This window comes from Sprattus sprattus (assembly GCF_963457725.1).
Source record: "Sprattus sprattus genome assembly, chromosome: 4".
Taxonomy (NCBI): Eukaryota; Metazoa; Chordata; class Actinopteri; order Clupeiformes; family Clupeidae; genus Sprattus; species Sprattus sprattus.
In genome coordinates, this window is record NC_137923.1 from 34516219 (window position 1) to 34532277 (window position 16059).

Genomic DNA, 16059 nt, shown 5'->3' on the forward strand with positions numbered 1-16059 from the left:
CAAAGTGATGAGAACTATCGACAAAACAAGCCGTCATTGACTGGGGAAAACAAAAAAAAACAGACTAAAATATTAAACCAAAACATTCTAAAAGAGGGTGCTCTCGTAAAAATACATGTAAGGGAATACATTATCAACATAGATATATTAAACAAAACAAAATATTTTATATTAAACAATAAAGATACTTAAATCCAGTTTTGGTCAATTTTTTTCCATATCAGTCATGAGCTCTAACGTATCAGTCTCCAATTTCTATCATTTTTCTTGTGGTTCTCAAAAGACCTCTTGGAGGCAAGTCTTTCACACTGGATGGGAGGTTCAGGCGTGGTTGACTGGCAGGTGTGTCATCGAATGGGCGAGAAGAGGCTGGAAAAGTAGAGATGTACTAGGAGGGTGCACTAGAGAAAGAACAAAGAAAGATAAACATCAAACACACACAAGGATACGCTGAAAGAAAATATTTTTGATCTGCTACTGGGAGAAAAACAGGTGATTGACTTAATCAAGCATGCGGATTCCATGTGGCGCTTAAGAGAGAGTTATTCACTGTGGTAATAATATGTTTTTGAGATTTGGTCACTGTGGTAACACGTTTTTGGCACACATTCCAGCATGACTAAAACGTTACTTTTCACAGTATTATTTGGCAGGGATTTCAGAAACCAAATCAAAGTCATTGACTTACACTGGCTCAATCCTTGTTTCTGAAATGGTTTACCGTGATAAAAGGCTTTGCCATAAAGTAAGTGCGGGTATTTTTACCACAAACAACTTGAAAAACCCAAGCCCAACTAAGTACCATGCCAGAATCATATTCCAAAAGGCAAAGTGTACCTTGAAATGTTACATAGTCCATACAAAAGTCTGTAACTGCTGGATAGAGGAGTAAGGGCCATGGATTTTCAACATTTCTTATGTCTCATGTACATGACACTGAATCTCACATATTGTCACTCCCAATAGGATAGCATAGGATGACAAGGCAAATATACTGTGCAGCTCCCTATGTCCCCATGTCTGGGTAGCAGTTAAGATAGCCAATGATGTTTTGATCTGGCAATTTCTAATCTCAGATTCTTGCGCTGGTCCATAGATGGATTTTCCACATATAGAGCGAAAGGATGGTGAGCACAGTCGTGTTCTGAGCAGGAACGATTGTGCTCCCTTTAATGTTCCATGGATCCAATGCCAATGCGTTTGTGCTTTTCATGTACAAAAGGCATTACAAAATGAATTACAGTGTTACATGGTTTGGGAATAAATGAATGCATTTGAAAGAACAGGGTGCGTCACACTTGGTGCCCCATAGGTGAAAGCCTGTTTAGCTAAGCATCAGATCAACGGGAGAGTGGACATCAAGGTATTCATTTGTGTAAAAGGAGGCTCCTGGTGACTGTACTGACGACATGAGATATGCCACTGAAAGGGAAAGAACAGCATAAAAATGACAAGATATGTCATTATTGTGTATTTCCATCATGGATGGCATTGGTTTACTGCCGATTGAGCATTTAACTCAAATTATACTACCTCTTCCCGAAATGCTTGACACTGCATGAAATGTGGGATTTACGACAGTCTTCGACCCTGTGTATTGCCGTAGAAGCCCACATTGATGTGAAAGCCTCCCACCCCTTCCCTTGGCCAGGCCTTGGTTTTGTTATGTTAATTGAATTGACCTGGATTGAAAACAACGCCTTTACTCAATAACAAGGGCTTCATGTCAGATCAGAAAATTCAACGATTTTGTTAGTGCCAGATTTAGTTTATCTCAAGAGCGCAATGAGGGAGGGGTTTAGATTGGACTAACTTAAACTAAACCTGGATGCATTGTAATGTTCCAACAATTATGAGACATTTCCTGAGGTATATCTGCTCTGGAAAAGAAAGATCAGTAGGTAGCAGAGGAAGGGTTGTATAGGGGTTGTTTGCTATTTCACTCATTCACTCATACACTCATCTATACAGAATAGATGAGTGAATGAGTGAAATAGCAATCAACAGTGCTCTGCAATGTCAATGTATAGCTTTAGAGTTGACACTCTCACCACATGCATTTCAATATTGTTGTTTTATATTTAGTGGCAAGAATGTCTGTTTTTTAATAAAAGTTTTTGGTTATTTATGTAAACATTCTGTTTATGGTGTGTGCAGCATTCTAGAAATTTATATAAAAGAACATTAATGTAAAAAACCCGTTTGTGCTCTTTTTTCACCCCTTACCCAATAAGAATCGATAAGAGAATCGATAAGGAATCGAATCGATAAGCAGGAATCGATAAGGAACCGGAATCGTTAAAATCGTAAAGGTTCTCATCCCTACCCGTCACTGCTTCACTGATTTAAAAAACCTGAAAGTCACAGGTTCGATCCCCACTAGTGGCAACCATGGCCCAAGTTGCTTAACGACTGTTAACGACTCTTAATGACTGTTATCAGAGTAAGCCTGACTCTGTATAATTACATGCCAGAAACGAATCTCAAGAACATTAAGGTGAAATAATAATATATAAGTTAGGAGCATTACACATAACCTAAGTTAAAACTTTTAAACACATACCACCATAAACATGTGAGATAATTTGACAAGAGACATTGAAAGACAGCTAACTCACTGCTTCGTCAAATAAGAGAGATCAACTATATATATCTGGAAACCACTTACAGATTCCGATTAGCTAAATTTGCGTCTGGATGGAAAGGTGTTATCTTTCCCCATCCCACCCATGCTAAGCCATTTCTACCATAACATGCGATCTACCGTGGAAAACAGAAGGCAGGCGATTTTTTTTATCAGTTCTCACCACACAACGACGTCTCATCTTTGCTCCTTGAATGTCCAGTGGTGTAGTCCAGTGTATACGCAGGTATACGGAGTATACCCACTTATTTTTCAGTCAGCATTGGGTATACCCACTTCTCAAAACAGGGTGTTTATCCTGTGCTGTATGAATAAATAAAGAGTATACCCACTTCTCCAGGGACCACTACACCACTGTGAATGTCGATGGTCAAATGGTATGGTGTTATTGAAACTTACTATGTGTAAAAAATACTAGAAATTGAACGTTTATTATTCGAGTCTAATGTTTCTAATGTTGCCTCGGGCGCCTTTACATAAACATAATTAAAACGTCACATAAGTCCACTAAACAATTCCCAATTCGCTGGCTCCAGTAACAGAAGAGAAATACCTCAGAGGGGGGAGGAATGATAAACCAGGTACTTATTTGCACCGACTAGCTATCATCGTACCACTAACCTGAAGAGCGCAGGTTCAAATCTCACGAAGCTCGCGTAAAATCTACCTGAAAAGACACAGGTTAGATATGTACGAGTGGCAAACATGTCCCAAGTTGCGAAATGACTATCTCAATATCAGAGTAAGCCCGACTCTGTATAATTACATGCCAAAAGTGAATCTCAAGAACATTACAGAGAGGAAGCTCCGGAATATGAGTAGGCTACATGGGAACATTCGAACTCTGAAACTGAAAGGCAAAGCAAGAAGGGTGATATCCCCGAAATTAAAACCCTAAAAACAGTAGTCTGAAAACGGAAGGTGAATCAAGAAATGTGATAACCCTGGAGCAAAACCCTAAAGACAGAATATTAATTAAATTATTATCGTGTAGATTTTTATTTCGTTTTTATGGGGGCAATAGCTGTAAATGGGAGGGGATACGTTTTGTCAGTTGAAAGCTGACCTATAGACAGAATCTCATTCCGTCTCATCACAAGACGTTTTAATTCAATTCCTTGTCGTTTTCAACCAATGGCTGCAGCAGGGTGTGCGTGGCTAGACTGCTGACAGTCAATATGCTAATAAGAGCATTTCGCACCTCTGTCAGCGGGAGGTGAGAATGCTAAACACATCGGCCCCCTCCCCTCGCAGGTTCCTTCCCGGGAAATTCCGTCCGTATGCGACAGACGGATATTTCGGGGGAATGTCCGCGATCAGCCAGGAATGGTGATCATTCGCGGCTGTATCACAGCGTATAAGGGCCTGATAATCTTGCTTTTCGTGCAGTGTGAGTCTTTAACTTTTTAAAACAAACATTATATTCTTTCTTAAAAGTCTGCCAGGATATGTGTTAACTTTGCCCATATTCAAATATATTCATTGTATTAATCCCAAAACACTGGTTCGCTCCTGCATCTTTAGCAATACAGAATATGCAGGCATAATGTGCTACTTTTCCGTTACAGGGAACGTGATATTCTTTGCCAGATAGATACAGTGGGGAAAATAAATTGTTATGGTCGGTGTACTTTAACAGTGAGAAACAGAATATCAACAAAAAAATCCAGAAAACTGCATTTTATAAGATTTATGACTTTATTTGCATTTGAAGCAGAAAATAAGTATTTGAACCCCTAACTAAACATGACTTAGTTCTTGGTGGATTAACCCTTGTTGGCAAGCACAGATATCAGACCTTTCTTGTAGTTGGTCACCAGGTTTACACACATCTCAGGAGGGATTTTTGCCCACTCCTCTTTGCAGATCCTCTCCAAATCCTTAAGGTTGCATTTTCAATGGGAGGGAATGAGGGAATGAGGTTCACGCCCAATATTCCATGTTACATGGCCTCATCATAGTACGGCGTAGTGTGTTGCCAATGGTTTTCTTGGTGACTGTGGTCCCAGCTGCCTTGAGATCATTCACAACCTCCCCCTGTGTAGTTCTGGGGTTATTCTGCACCATTCGGATGATCACTGATACCGCACAAGGGGATATCTTGCATGGAACCCAAGACCTAGAGCGGTTGACAGTTGTTTGGTGTTGCTTCCATTTAGAAATAATCGCGCCAATAGTGGTCTGCTTCCTGCTACCAAGCTGCTTGCCAATGATTTTGTAGCCCATTCCAGCCTTGTGCAGGTCTACAATCTTATCTCTGACGTCCTTGGACAACTCTTTTTGGTCTTGCCCATGGTAGTGAGGTTGAAGGTGTGAAGTATGATTCTTTAGACAGGTTTCTTTTATAAACGTCACCAGTTGAGATCAGGTGTACCTTGTTAGACCTAATGAGGACTAATCTGTGTGCTTCTTGGGCACATAACTGGTCATTGGGAGCCAGAATTCTTGCTGTTTGGTTGGGGGTTCAAATACTTATTTTCTGCTTAAAATGCAAATAAAGTCATAAATGTTATAAAATGCAGTTTTCTGGATTTGTTGATATTCTGTTTCTCATTGTTAAAATACACCTACCATTACAATTTTAGATCACACATTTCTTTGCAAGTGTCCAAACTTGCGAAATCGGCAGGGGTTCAAATACTTATTTTCCCCACTGTAAATCAGACTTGGGCGGTGATGGTTTGTGATTGGCACATTCCCTGTCAAAATTCCATAGTCACCATGCCGAAATCCAAAATCCATGCCTCAACAGAAAGCTTCATTGAAGGCTGGAGTTTAGACAACCCACCCGGGGTAGAAGGTTGTGTCCGCCAGCCATTTTTGCAGTCAAAACAGGGCCCCAAATGCAGATCGAATACGACATTATGACATCAAACTATACGTTGTAGGTATAACTCAAAATCCTGATTTAAAAATGTCAAACCAGGACACCAGATACAGTGAAGATTCTATAGGTTTCTCCCAATCTTAACAGTCTTAACAACAATAAGAAACAAGACAAGCATAATAAGACATCCTCCTGAAAAGCTACTGAGAACAAAGAGCTTTTCTGCACTACACAAAGACTGAAGGAGCCAATTCAATTGTGGAATACAAGCATATCAACAAGGACATGCTTACAGGCTTTTCCTAGAAGACCCACCATCAACCTCTGTATGCCCTTGTGCTTTTAGCCAAAGTTTATTTTTTATTTAGTTGTATTCTCCTTCAACAGGTGTTTGGATTGGTTTAGTAATTTCAAAAGCCATTACTGCTTTTCCCCACCCACACCTAGTTCACATTTCACTATAGTTGTATCAAGCTTCAAAACTATTAAAATCAATCTAGTTTCATTCCTCTTAGCTTAGTTCTAGGATCTACAGTGGGGAAAATAAGTATTTGAACCCCTGCCGACTTCGCAAGTTTGGCCACTTGCAAAGAAATGTGTGATCTTGAATTTTAATGGTAGGTGTATTTTAACAGTGAGAAACAGAATATCAACAAAAAAATCCAGAAAACTGCATTTTATAAGATTTATGACTTTATTTGCATTTGATGCAAAAAATAAGTATTTGAACCCCCAAGCAAACAGCAAGAATTCTGGCTCCCAATGGCCAGTTATGTGCCCAAAAAGCACTCAGATTAGTCCTCATTAGGTCTAACAAGGTATACCTGATCTCAACTGGTGACCTGTATAAAAGAAACCTGTCCAAAGAATCATACTTCAACCTCACCACCATGGGCAAGTCCAAGGACGTCAGAGGTAAGATTGTAGACCTGCACAAGGCTGGAATGGGCTACAAAACCACCGGCAAGCAGCTTGGTGAGAAGCAGATAACTATTGGTGCGATTATTCATAAATGGAAGCAACACCAAACAACTGTCACCCGCTCTAGGTCTGGGGCTCCATGCAAGATATCCCCTCGTGCGGAATCAGTGATCATTCGGAAGGTGCAGAATAACCCCAGAACTACACAGGGGGAGCTTGTGAATGATCTCAAGGCAGCTGGGACCAGAGTCACCAAGAAAACCATTGGCAACACACCACACCGTAATTTTTTGAAGTACTGCAGCACTCGCAAGGTCCCCCTGCTCAAGGAAGCGCATGTACAGGGCCATCTGAAGCTTACCATTGCACACTTGAATGATTCTAGGGAAGATTGGGAGACAGAATGTGGTCAGATTATACCAAAATCAAGCTCTTTGGCATCAACTCGACTTGCCGTGTTTGACGGGGGGGGATGCTGAATATGACCCCAAGAGTACATCATACCCACCATCAAGTATGGAGGTGGAAACATTATGCTTTGGGGCTGTTTCTCTGCCAAGGGTACAGGACGACTCCACCGCATCAAGGGGACTATGGATGGGGCCATGTAACGTGGAATATTGGGCTTGAACCTCATTCCCTCATTCCCTCCCATTGAAAACACAACCTTAAAGATTTGGAGAGGATCTGGAAAGAGGAGTGGACCAAAATCCCTCCTGAGATGTTTGTTAACCTGGTGACCAACTAGCACTAAGACATTTTTGTCAGTCAGTTTTCTGGATTTTTTTGTTGATATTCTGTTTCTCACTGTTAAGATACACCTACCATTACAATTATAGATCACACATTTCTTTGCAAGTGGCCAAACTTGTGAAATCGCAAGGGGTTCAAATACTTATTTTCCCCACTGTATGTTTCTCCTGCTCTGCAAATGGGACCCCTTGTAAAAGCAGCAGAAGAGTGGTTAATAAATGCAACCTCATTTTCTTCAGTAGCTACCTGCTGTAATCTGTAGGCAGTGAAACCAGGCACCAAGAATAATAGAGCTGCCTCCTCACCATCCATGTATGAATGCAGAGCCGTCAGGATGGGCGAATCCACTGTAGAGTAGCTGCTCAACGGCAACTCATCCCCCAGAGGAGGGGTCAGCCTGGCCGGCTGGAGGACAGACAGTGGACCAGAGGATGTGTGACTGGGACTCGCATGTTTCTTGTGCCGGGCTCGGCAGTTCTGGAACCAAACCTGAATGGAAAAACGTTTTTATAAGGGCAAGTTCGCAGTTCGCAAAAGTATGCAACAACAACAAAACAACAGTAAAAACACTCCTCCCTCTTCTCAAACTTCCCACCATCACTCTGTTCCTGGGTTTACGGGGTGATATCTGAATTAGAGTGGCATTTTGATAGAGTATCAGGGAGAGAAAAGAAAAGAGGGAATGCAGCAGACATCCTTGCTTATTAAGGAGGAAAACCTTTGAACAACTTCTTGAAAAACATTTTTTCCGTATTGTCCAATTTAAAACATTTGGATTTTGAGCTGATTTTCCAATTTTCTGATTTAGTTAGATCAGGAAGAGACACTTTTAGGGTAGCACTAGGGTCACGTGGAAGGGTATCAAGCCTGATTAAATAATGTCTGCTAATACTGTGGGAGGTCCCAAGCCCATGGCAACATACCAACAGTCTGTACTAACAAGGACAACAGTCTGTACCAACAAGGGCAACAGTCTGTACCAACCAGGGCAACAGTCTGTACTAACAAGGGCCACAGTCTGTACTAACAAGAACATTTCTTCTCCAGGAATGGACAACTAGATTGAATGTGTCCTGCCCTATACAGTAGTAATGTTGTAGATAACATCTCTTGAAGGGGAGGTCTAGAGGATCTCCAGCTTCCACAATGAGATCTAGTCACTGTGGGCCTGCCTCCAACCTCACCCCATCTTACCTCTTGCTCTCTACTCACGTTCTCTTACCCCCTCCAGTCCTCTCCCTTCCTCCCACTTCTCTGTGTGAGCTGATTTTCCAATTTTCTGATTTAGTTAGATCAGGAAGAGACACTTTTAGGGTAGCACTAGGGTCACGTGGAAGGGTATCAAGCCTGATTAAATAATGTCTGCTAATACTGTGGGAGGTCCCAAGCACATGGCAACTTACCAACAGTCTGTACTAACAAGGACAACAGTCTGTACCAACAAGGGCAACAGTCTGTACTAACAAGGGCAACAGTCTGTACTAACAAGGGCAACAGGCTGTACTAACCAGGGCAACAGTCTGTACCAACAAGGGCAACAGTCTGTACCAACAAGGGCAACAGTCTGTACTAACAAGGGCAACAGTCTGTACTAACAAGGGCAACAGTCTTGAAAGAATCATGTCTGATGGAACATTTCTTCTCCAGGAATGGACAACTAGATTGAATGTGTCCTGCCCTATACAGTAGTAATGTTGTAGATAACATCTCTTGAAGGGGAGGTCTAGAGGATCTCCAGCTTCCACAATGAGATCTAGTCACTGTGGGCCTGCCTCCAACCTCACCCCATCTTACCTCTTGTTCTCTACTCACGTTCTCTTACCCCCTCCAGTCCTCTCCCTTCCTCCCAATTCTCTGTGTGCAAGTTCATATGAATCTGCCAACATGGCAGCCTTCCTGATCGCAGTTACTTCCTGACTATTAAGATATATTTTGATGTAATGAGGGACACCATTTCCTTACTGTTCCAGGATAACCAACTCCTTAAGTTGTCTAAATGTAAAAACCTTAGAGCCCCAGGTCCAAATAAGTTTCTCCTGGCTTCCACCTAATGACTGAATGACTGCAAATGACCCTCGAGCACCACTTCATATGCTTGTGCCACATACCACTTATGACTTTATACTCTGACCTCATATGCTTATACCTCATATGACTTTATAATCTGCAGGAAGGAATTGAATCCTGACAAACATTACAGTGGTAAAAGAAGTCAAAATATGGGCCCCTTCATCATCATCATCATCATGATGAAGTCTTACCTGAATGACTCTGCGACTGAGTCCAGTCCTCTCTGCCAGCTTCTGTAGAGTCTGACCATCTGGGTTATTATCCTGGACAAACTGAGCTTGCATTACCTGAAATCACACACACATACAAGGTGCGTTTCCATTAAGCCTGTTCGCATTAGCTATGCACATTCACGGTGATTCGCACAAACCAAATGCGCATCAGCGACCGTTTCCAATCACCTGAGTGCTTAGTCTAATTTGGAGGAAAGGTTAGAAGGCTATAATGTACGCCCTCCTTTCCGAAGTCAGAATTATCAATGCTGTAGCTATTGAGCTCTTAAGCAATATAGCACGAGTGGGAGTGGGGTAGGTAAGGGATAATCCCACGGGTGGTGTTCGGCCGTAGCCACAGAGGCCGCAGGTCAAATTCACTCTAAGTGAATTTGACTGTGTTGTAATTGAATGCATCATTCAACTGTTTTCCATGGTCCAGTTTAAACAAAATAATAACCAAAAGAAATTGCAAGAAATCGTTATATCGAATCACTTGCAAAATCGCAATACCCACAGAATCGCGATACATATCGAATCGCCACCTAAGTATCGTGATAGTATCGTATCGGGAGGTCCCTGCAAATTCCAGTCCCTAGTCCCCACAGACGAGCGCCTTGCTATAGCGCTTTATAAACTCGCAACCTGCGCAGAATACCGTGTTGTGGGAGAACGTTTTGGCGTAAGCAAGACCACTGGCCATAGATGTGTGTATGCAGTTGGCTACAGTTAAACAATATACCGTCAAAGTTTGCACTTCGAAACTTTGCACGTAAATTAAGTTAATCGGTTAGCCTACAATAAACTAGGTGCCCATGGGCAATGAGGGGAAACAACACACAGCAATCATAGATATATTATACTAGTATATAACAGCAACTGCATATGCTGCATGAGGTGTGGTGTATTAGCTGGCAGACTGAGAAGCAGTAGAGGGACATCACATTTGGGGAAGCCAGCAGCACAGTTGTTTCTCACTGCGACAGGACGTAGTCTACAGTCCAACTGCGAACATTAACATAAAACACAAATGACGCGAATCGCTTGAATAAACTATTTCCATCTACGTTAAGCGCATTAAATAAATTGGAATAACTAGTTAAGCCACCTTCCTCTGGCGAATCAAATTTCTATGTGCATTGGGGAAGTTAATAGAGATACATAGAGAAAATGCGCATTAAAACAGGGTATGGAAATGCACCTACAGTGGCCCATGTGAACAGTTAAACAATCAGGAAACATTCTATGACATTCATAGGTTTACAATATCAAATGTAAAATTTGGAGACACAGAAAATCGCATTTAACACAACTTCAAAGAAATATGTTCTACTGAAATAAATCATACCCCTCCAAATGGCAACAAAAAGTATTTGTCCAAGTTCTGATTGTCAAACTTAACCACATGTCCTTTGTTATGTCTTGTTAAGCGTTAACAACAACTGTGATAACAATTCTGCGTTGTGAATGGTCTTATAATTGTTCTGCTGGTCATGTGAATTAATTGTTATCATGCACTCATTGGTACGGTCAAATTGCAGACAGTACACATATAATTAAGAACTTAGGCTGCCCGGGAGAAATTGTAGGTATAATACAAACTGAATTTGTTCATTTTATGATTTAGACTGAAACTTTACTCAAACGTAAGCCATTACTTAAAGTCACACCCCAGATCACTTCCTGTAACATAATACTCACCTGGACTACACCCCTGACCTGGTCAAGAAACCCCCAGCTATTGGTCCCACTTTAATTCCCCTTTACAGTAGATCTTATTCTACACTGCTCTCAAGCTCTCACCTCCATGCACAGTCATGACTCCCGCACCCAACTCTTGTCTTAAGGTAGCAACACAAGCGTTGCTGTCAAAAACAATCTCAGAACAGGAAATGGCAACATGTTGTGACATAGGGGCCTCATTTATAAAGTTGCATAGAAACCATCCTACATTTTGGGACATTTTCTAAAATGATCCACAGAAAACGAACGTACACACAAAAAAACATGTGTACGCCAATCCTTCGGTTATAAATCACAAATGATCGTGGAATTGTGCGCAACTGACTCTCCACCCTCAAAACGCCCCTATTTAATCTAATTAGCATATTTTCAATGCACAAACAGAGCGCATCCTCAATGCACAAACTCTCTGTGACAATGGCAAGCAAGAAAGAAACATGTAAACAGAAGAATTAAAGTGATGCTGACATCGACGTTCTGCTGATGAAAGAGCAGATGCGGGCCAATACATTGTTAGAAAGCCTGTCAGGTGGCGTAATGGCAAAAGCTAAGTATTTGACATGTAGTAGACACGTCTCCGAAGCCCCAGCGGCCGCACCTGCGGCACGAGCAGCAGCAGAATCCGCATCTGCGGCAGCAGCACCATGACTTTGGTGCGCTCCACTACCGACCGCGCACGGGCATGTGCTGTATTGAAGTGGGCTTCCTAGGCTGTCTGAGTCTGCGCAATCTGGATGAGAATACATTGGGAACCCTGTTTTACGCAGGAAATCCTCTTTCACATTTTGCTGTTCCTGGGCACTGTATGGAAATCTAATAAATTGCAGGCATATAGAGGGATAATACTGCGAAGAACATCGGGCAAAATTCTGCTTAATGATGACGGGGATTGCTCGACTGGTCTCCAATTTCTCGTCGGAATGTTCCTGTAGCCAGGAATCCAAGAACAGACAAAACCTGAACATGTATGGCCTGGTTGCATCTGGTGGTAAATGAGAGGCCATTTGGGCATAACGCTCTCGGCAAGCGGTACCTGCTTATCAGCCATACGTCATCCTGTGACAAAAGTCTGCGCGATCATGAAAAAACCCTTTTTCTCCTTATTGCGCAGTTAGCAATATCCTCTAACAAGGCCAATGCAGCCATATCTCCTCCTGAAAAATAAGCCACTATTAGACTTTTTATAGGCGATAGTTTGAGCAAAATGTTTTACACTTGTGAAATTAAAACAGAATACCTATAAGACATAAATCTCATTCATGTGTGAATAATTCTAATAGTTTCATTGATTTTATTGAGCAAAACATTAATATGGCCTTTCACCATTAGCCCTAATGGTGACGGTGGTGCTTACGATGATGATGAAACTGCGTGTCGGCTGTCGGTTTTTGAAGAGTTCTAAATTCCTGCAGTACTCCAGTATTGCCACAAGGAAATGTACTTACACAAACTAGAACCCGACGTAGATCTACGTCCTTTTCCACGCCTAAGGCGGTTTTTATAAATCTGTACTTTGACGTGGATTTGATCGCACTCACACTCTAAGATCAAATCTGTGCGTAAGTAAGTTTTATAAATGAGGCACATCAGTATATAAAAAAGGATTATAAGAGCGCCCCCAACTGGTTAAATGGGGCTTTTTTTTCTCTCTCTTGGTGTAGATACTAGATACATAAAAGAGCTCCTGAGATATGGGTTCACCTAGCCTGACGATGTCATACTCATAATTCTAGTCAGAATATGAGTCTGAGTCTGCTCCATTGAGTTGTGATTATGGGGCGTGTTTCAACGAACCAGGAAAGAAAATGCCTCTTCGCTCAATTGGATACCTAGAACTAATCAGAGCAACGTACTATGACCATCTGATACATTAAACTTTTACCGGATCCCGTAGGAAGGACGGCAAAAACATCTTTACGATCAACAAATGCCTTGATTGCGTTTCTTTGTTCCTCTTTCAAAGTTAAGGGGCTGTCGAGGTCTTCTAAAACCGACTCAATGGCAGAATCTACACATATTAGCTCTCCAGCGGCAGCCATGTTTGTTGAACACGAATTTGAACTGAGCGCTCTTTGGTGACGTGGTTGATTACGTTACTGTTCATCATCTGTCGATCATCGTATAAAGCCCGCCCTGGCACTTTGATTGGCTGTACTGTTTTCTACCAGGAAAAATGTCTCCCCAACGGCCGAAGAGCCAGACCGAACTTCCCGTCCAAATTTTTTTGTGGGCGGAGTTCGGGCTGGTATCCAGGCTAGGGTTCACCTTCTGTTTGGCAGCTTTGTCACCGATGTTGATTGGTTGTTAGCTGGGTGAATGCTTTCAAAAATATTTTATGAGGCTGTGTGAAGATATCCTGTGAAATATGTGTTTGTTTTAGGAGTAGCTAAGAAACACTTAGATAAAATCCAAAATGGTGGAAAATCCAACACAGCGAATATTGATTTCAGGGTTCACTGAACTCAATGCGACTCAAGGCTACATGCTGATCCAAGGTGTAAAATGCAAAGGTTCCCTTGCAAGCATCCCCAGGGGATTGTTCACTATGGCAACTAGGCAGGCCCCAAACCCTGGTACATATCCTAGACTAAAGTATTCAAGTCCACTACAAGGCACCAAGTTCCACTATCTGTGGAGTATACAGGAGTATTCCAGTTGGTTAATTTGTGAAACACTAATGTTGTAGTGTGTAACAAACCTATGGTCTTGTCATTTTCTCCTTTGTCATGTCCGAAACATTCTCTTGCTGTACTGATGACATTAACTAAAGTTAGTTAGCCTCAAAGCTAGCAACCAGAGATGGGGAATCGAGTCTGCGACCTGGACTCGAGTTGCACTTAAGTCGCACTCTTAGTGACAATAGACTTGCCTTCAAAATACTCGAGACCCGATTTGGGCTTGGGATTTAAATTCCTTGAGTACAGCTATGCCATGTTCTAAGCAGACTCGAAGGCATGCAGCGGACGATAGAAGGCTCAGGGACACAGAGTCTGCATAAAACCAATCAAATGATGATTTTCCTGCACAACCATGTATCCTACATATCAAAAAAACAACAACAACAACAACATTTAAGCAATATAGCACGAGTGGGAGTGGGGTAGGTATGGGATAATCCCACGGGTGGTGTTCCGACATAGCCACCGAGGCCGGAGGCCGAGTGGGGTAGGCAACAACACACGTGGGATTATCCCTTAGCCAATCATTTTGTCCAGTCAATTTATATATAAACTGAAGTTCTTGGAGGCTCTCAATGAAGGTTTTTCCAAAGTCCACTAAGGCCTACTGTACAGGAATATACAAATGCTTGGGATAAGGGTGGAGATCCTTGGAGACATGCTACCGGTGGGTTCCATACTATATAGTATATATAAATTGACTGGACAAATGCCATAAATTGACCAGAAATTGCCAGAAATTGACTTCCTTTTCTGCGCAAAGTAGAGTAATTGACGGATGAGGTTTTAGACGAGTTTCAATTTATATATTTAGGTTTATTGTGCCCACAGCATTGAGAGCTCTATCCTCTCCGGTCTCTCACGCCGCTCATGCTCCCAGTTATACAGTATATATATCACATAGTTAAACAGATTATTCAACTCCGTTACAAGTAGTATTATTATAATATATATATATATATATATATATATATATATATATATATATATATATACACAGCCGTGGAAAAATTAAGAGACCACTTCGAAATTATCAGTTTTTCTGGTTGGACTATTTATTGGTATGTGTTTGAGTAAAATTAACATTTTTGCTTCATTCTATAAACTACTGACAACATTTCTACCAAATTTCAAATAAAAATATTGTCATTTAGAGCATTTATTTGCAGAAAAATGACAATTAGTCAAAATAACAAAAAAAAATGCAGTGATTCCAGATCTCGAATAATGCAAAGAAAACAAGCTCATATTCATTTTTAAACAACATAATACTAATGTTTTAACTTAGGAAGAGTTCAGAAATCAATATTTGGTGGAATAACCTTGATTTACAGGTCACAGCTTTAATATGTCTTGGCATGCTCTCCACCAGTCTTTCACATTGCCGTTGGGTGACTTTATACTACTCCTGGTGCAAAAATGTAAGCAGCTCGGCTTTGTTTGATGGCTTATGACCTTCCATCTTCCTTTTGATCACATTCCACCGCTTTTAAATGGGATTCAGGTCTGGAGATTGGGCTAGCCATGACAGGGTCCTGATGTGGGGGTCCTTCATCCACACCTTCACTGACCTGGCTGTGTGGCATGGAGCATTGTCTGCTGGAAAAAAGACTCCTCAGAGTTGGGGAACATTGTCACAGCAAAAGGAAGTAAGGTTTCTTCCAGGAAAACGTTGTACCTCGCTTGATTCATGCGTCCTTCACAAAGACAAATCTGCCCGATTCCAGCCTTGCTGAAGCACCCCCAGATCATCACCGATCCTCCACCAAATTTCACAGTAGGTGCCAGACTCTGTGGCTTGTAGGCCTCTCCAGGTCTCCGTCTAGCCATCAGATGACCATGTGTTGGGCAAAGTTGAAAATTGGACTCATCAGAGGAGATGAACTTAGAAAATGACCTCCAGTCCGCTTTGGTTCAATCCTTATGGTCTTTTACAAACCTCAGCCAGGCAAAGTACAACGTTGTCCTGGAAGAAAAACTTGCTTCCTTTTGCTCAGACAATGTTCCCCAACTCTGAGGAGTGTTTTTTTCCAGCAGGGCAATGCTCCATTCCACACAGCCAGGCCAGTAAATGTGTGGAAGAAGGACCACCAGATCAGGACCCTGTCATGGCCAGTCCAATTCCCAGACCTGAATCCCATTAAAAACCTCTGAAATGTGATCAAGAGGAAGATGGATGGTCACAAGCCATGAAAAGAAGCCGAGCTACTT

The 16059-nt window shown here is 41.7% G+C and overlaps 1 protein-coding gene across 1 annotated transcript in view; it reads right to left on the bottom strand.

Annotated features, from left to right (window-relative positions):
- Positions 1-321: 321 nt before the first annotated feature.
- Positions 322-16059, bottom strand: part of LOC308363664 (LIM/homeobox protein Lhx8-like) — a gene marked incomplete at its 3' end in the record, with an annotated part of 32009 nt that continues 16271 nt past the window's right edge. The window contains exons 5-7 of the mRNA XM_080836489.1: positions 9407-9502; positions 7451-7634; positions 322-401 (exon numbers count right to left, since the gene is read on the bottom strand). Of these exons, the coding sequence (XP_080692615.1) occupies positions 322-401; positions 7451-7634; positions 9407-9502 (360 nt within the window). The remainder of the gene's footprint in view (positions 402-7450; positions 7635-9406; positions 9503-16059) is intronic.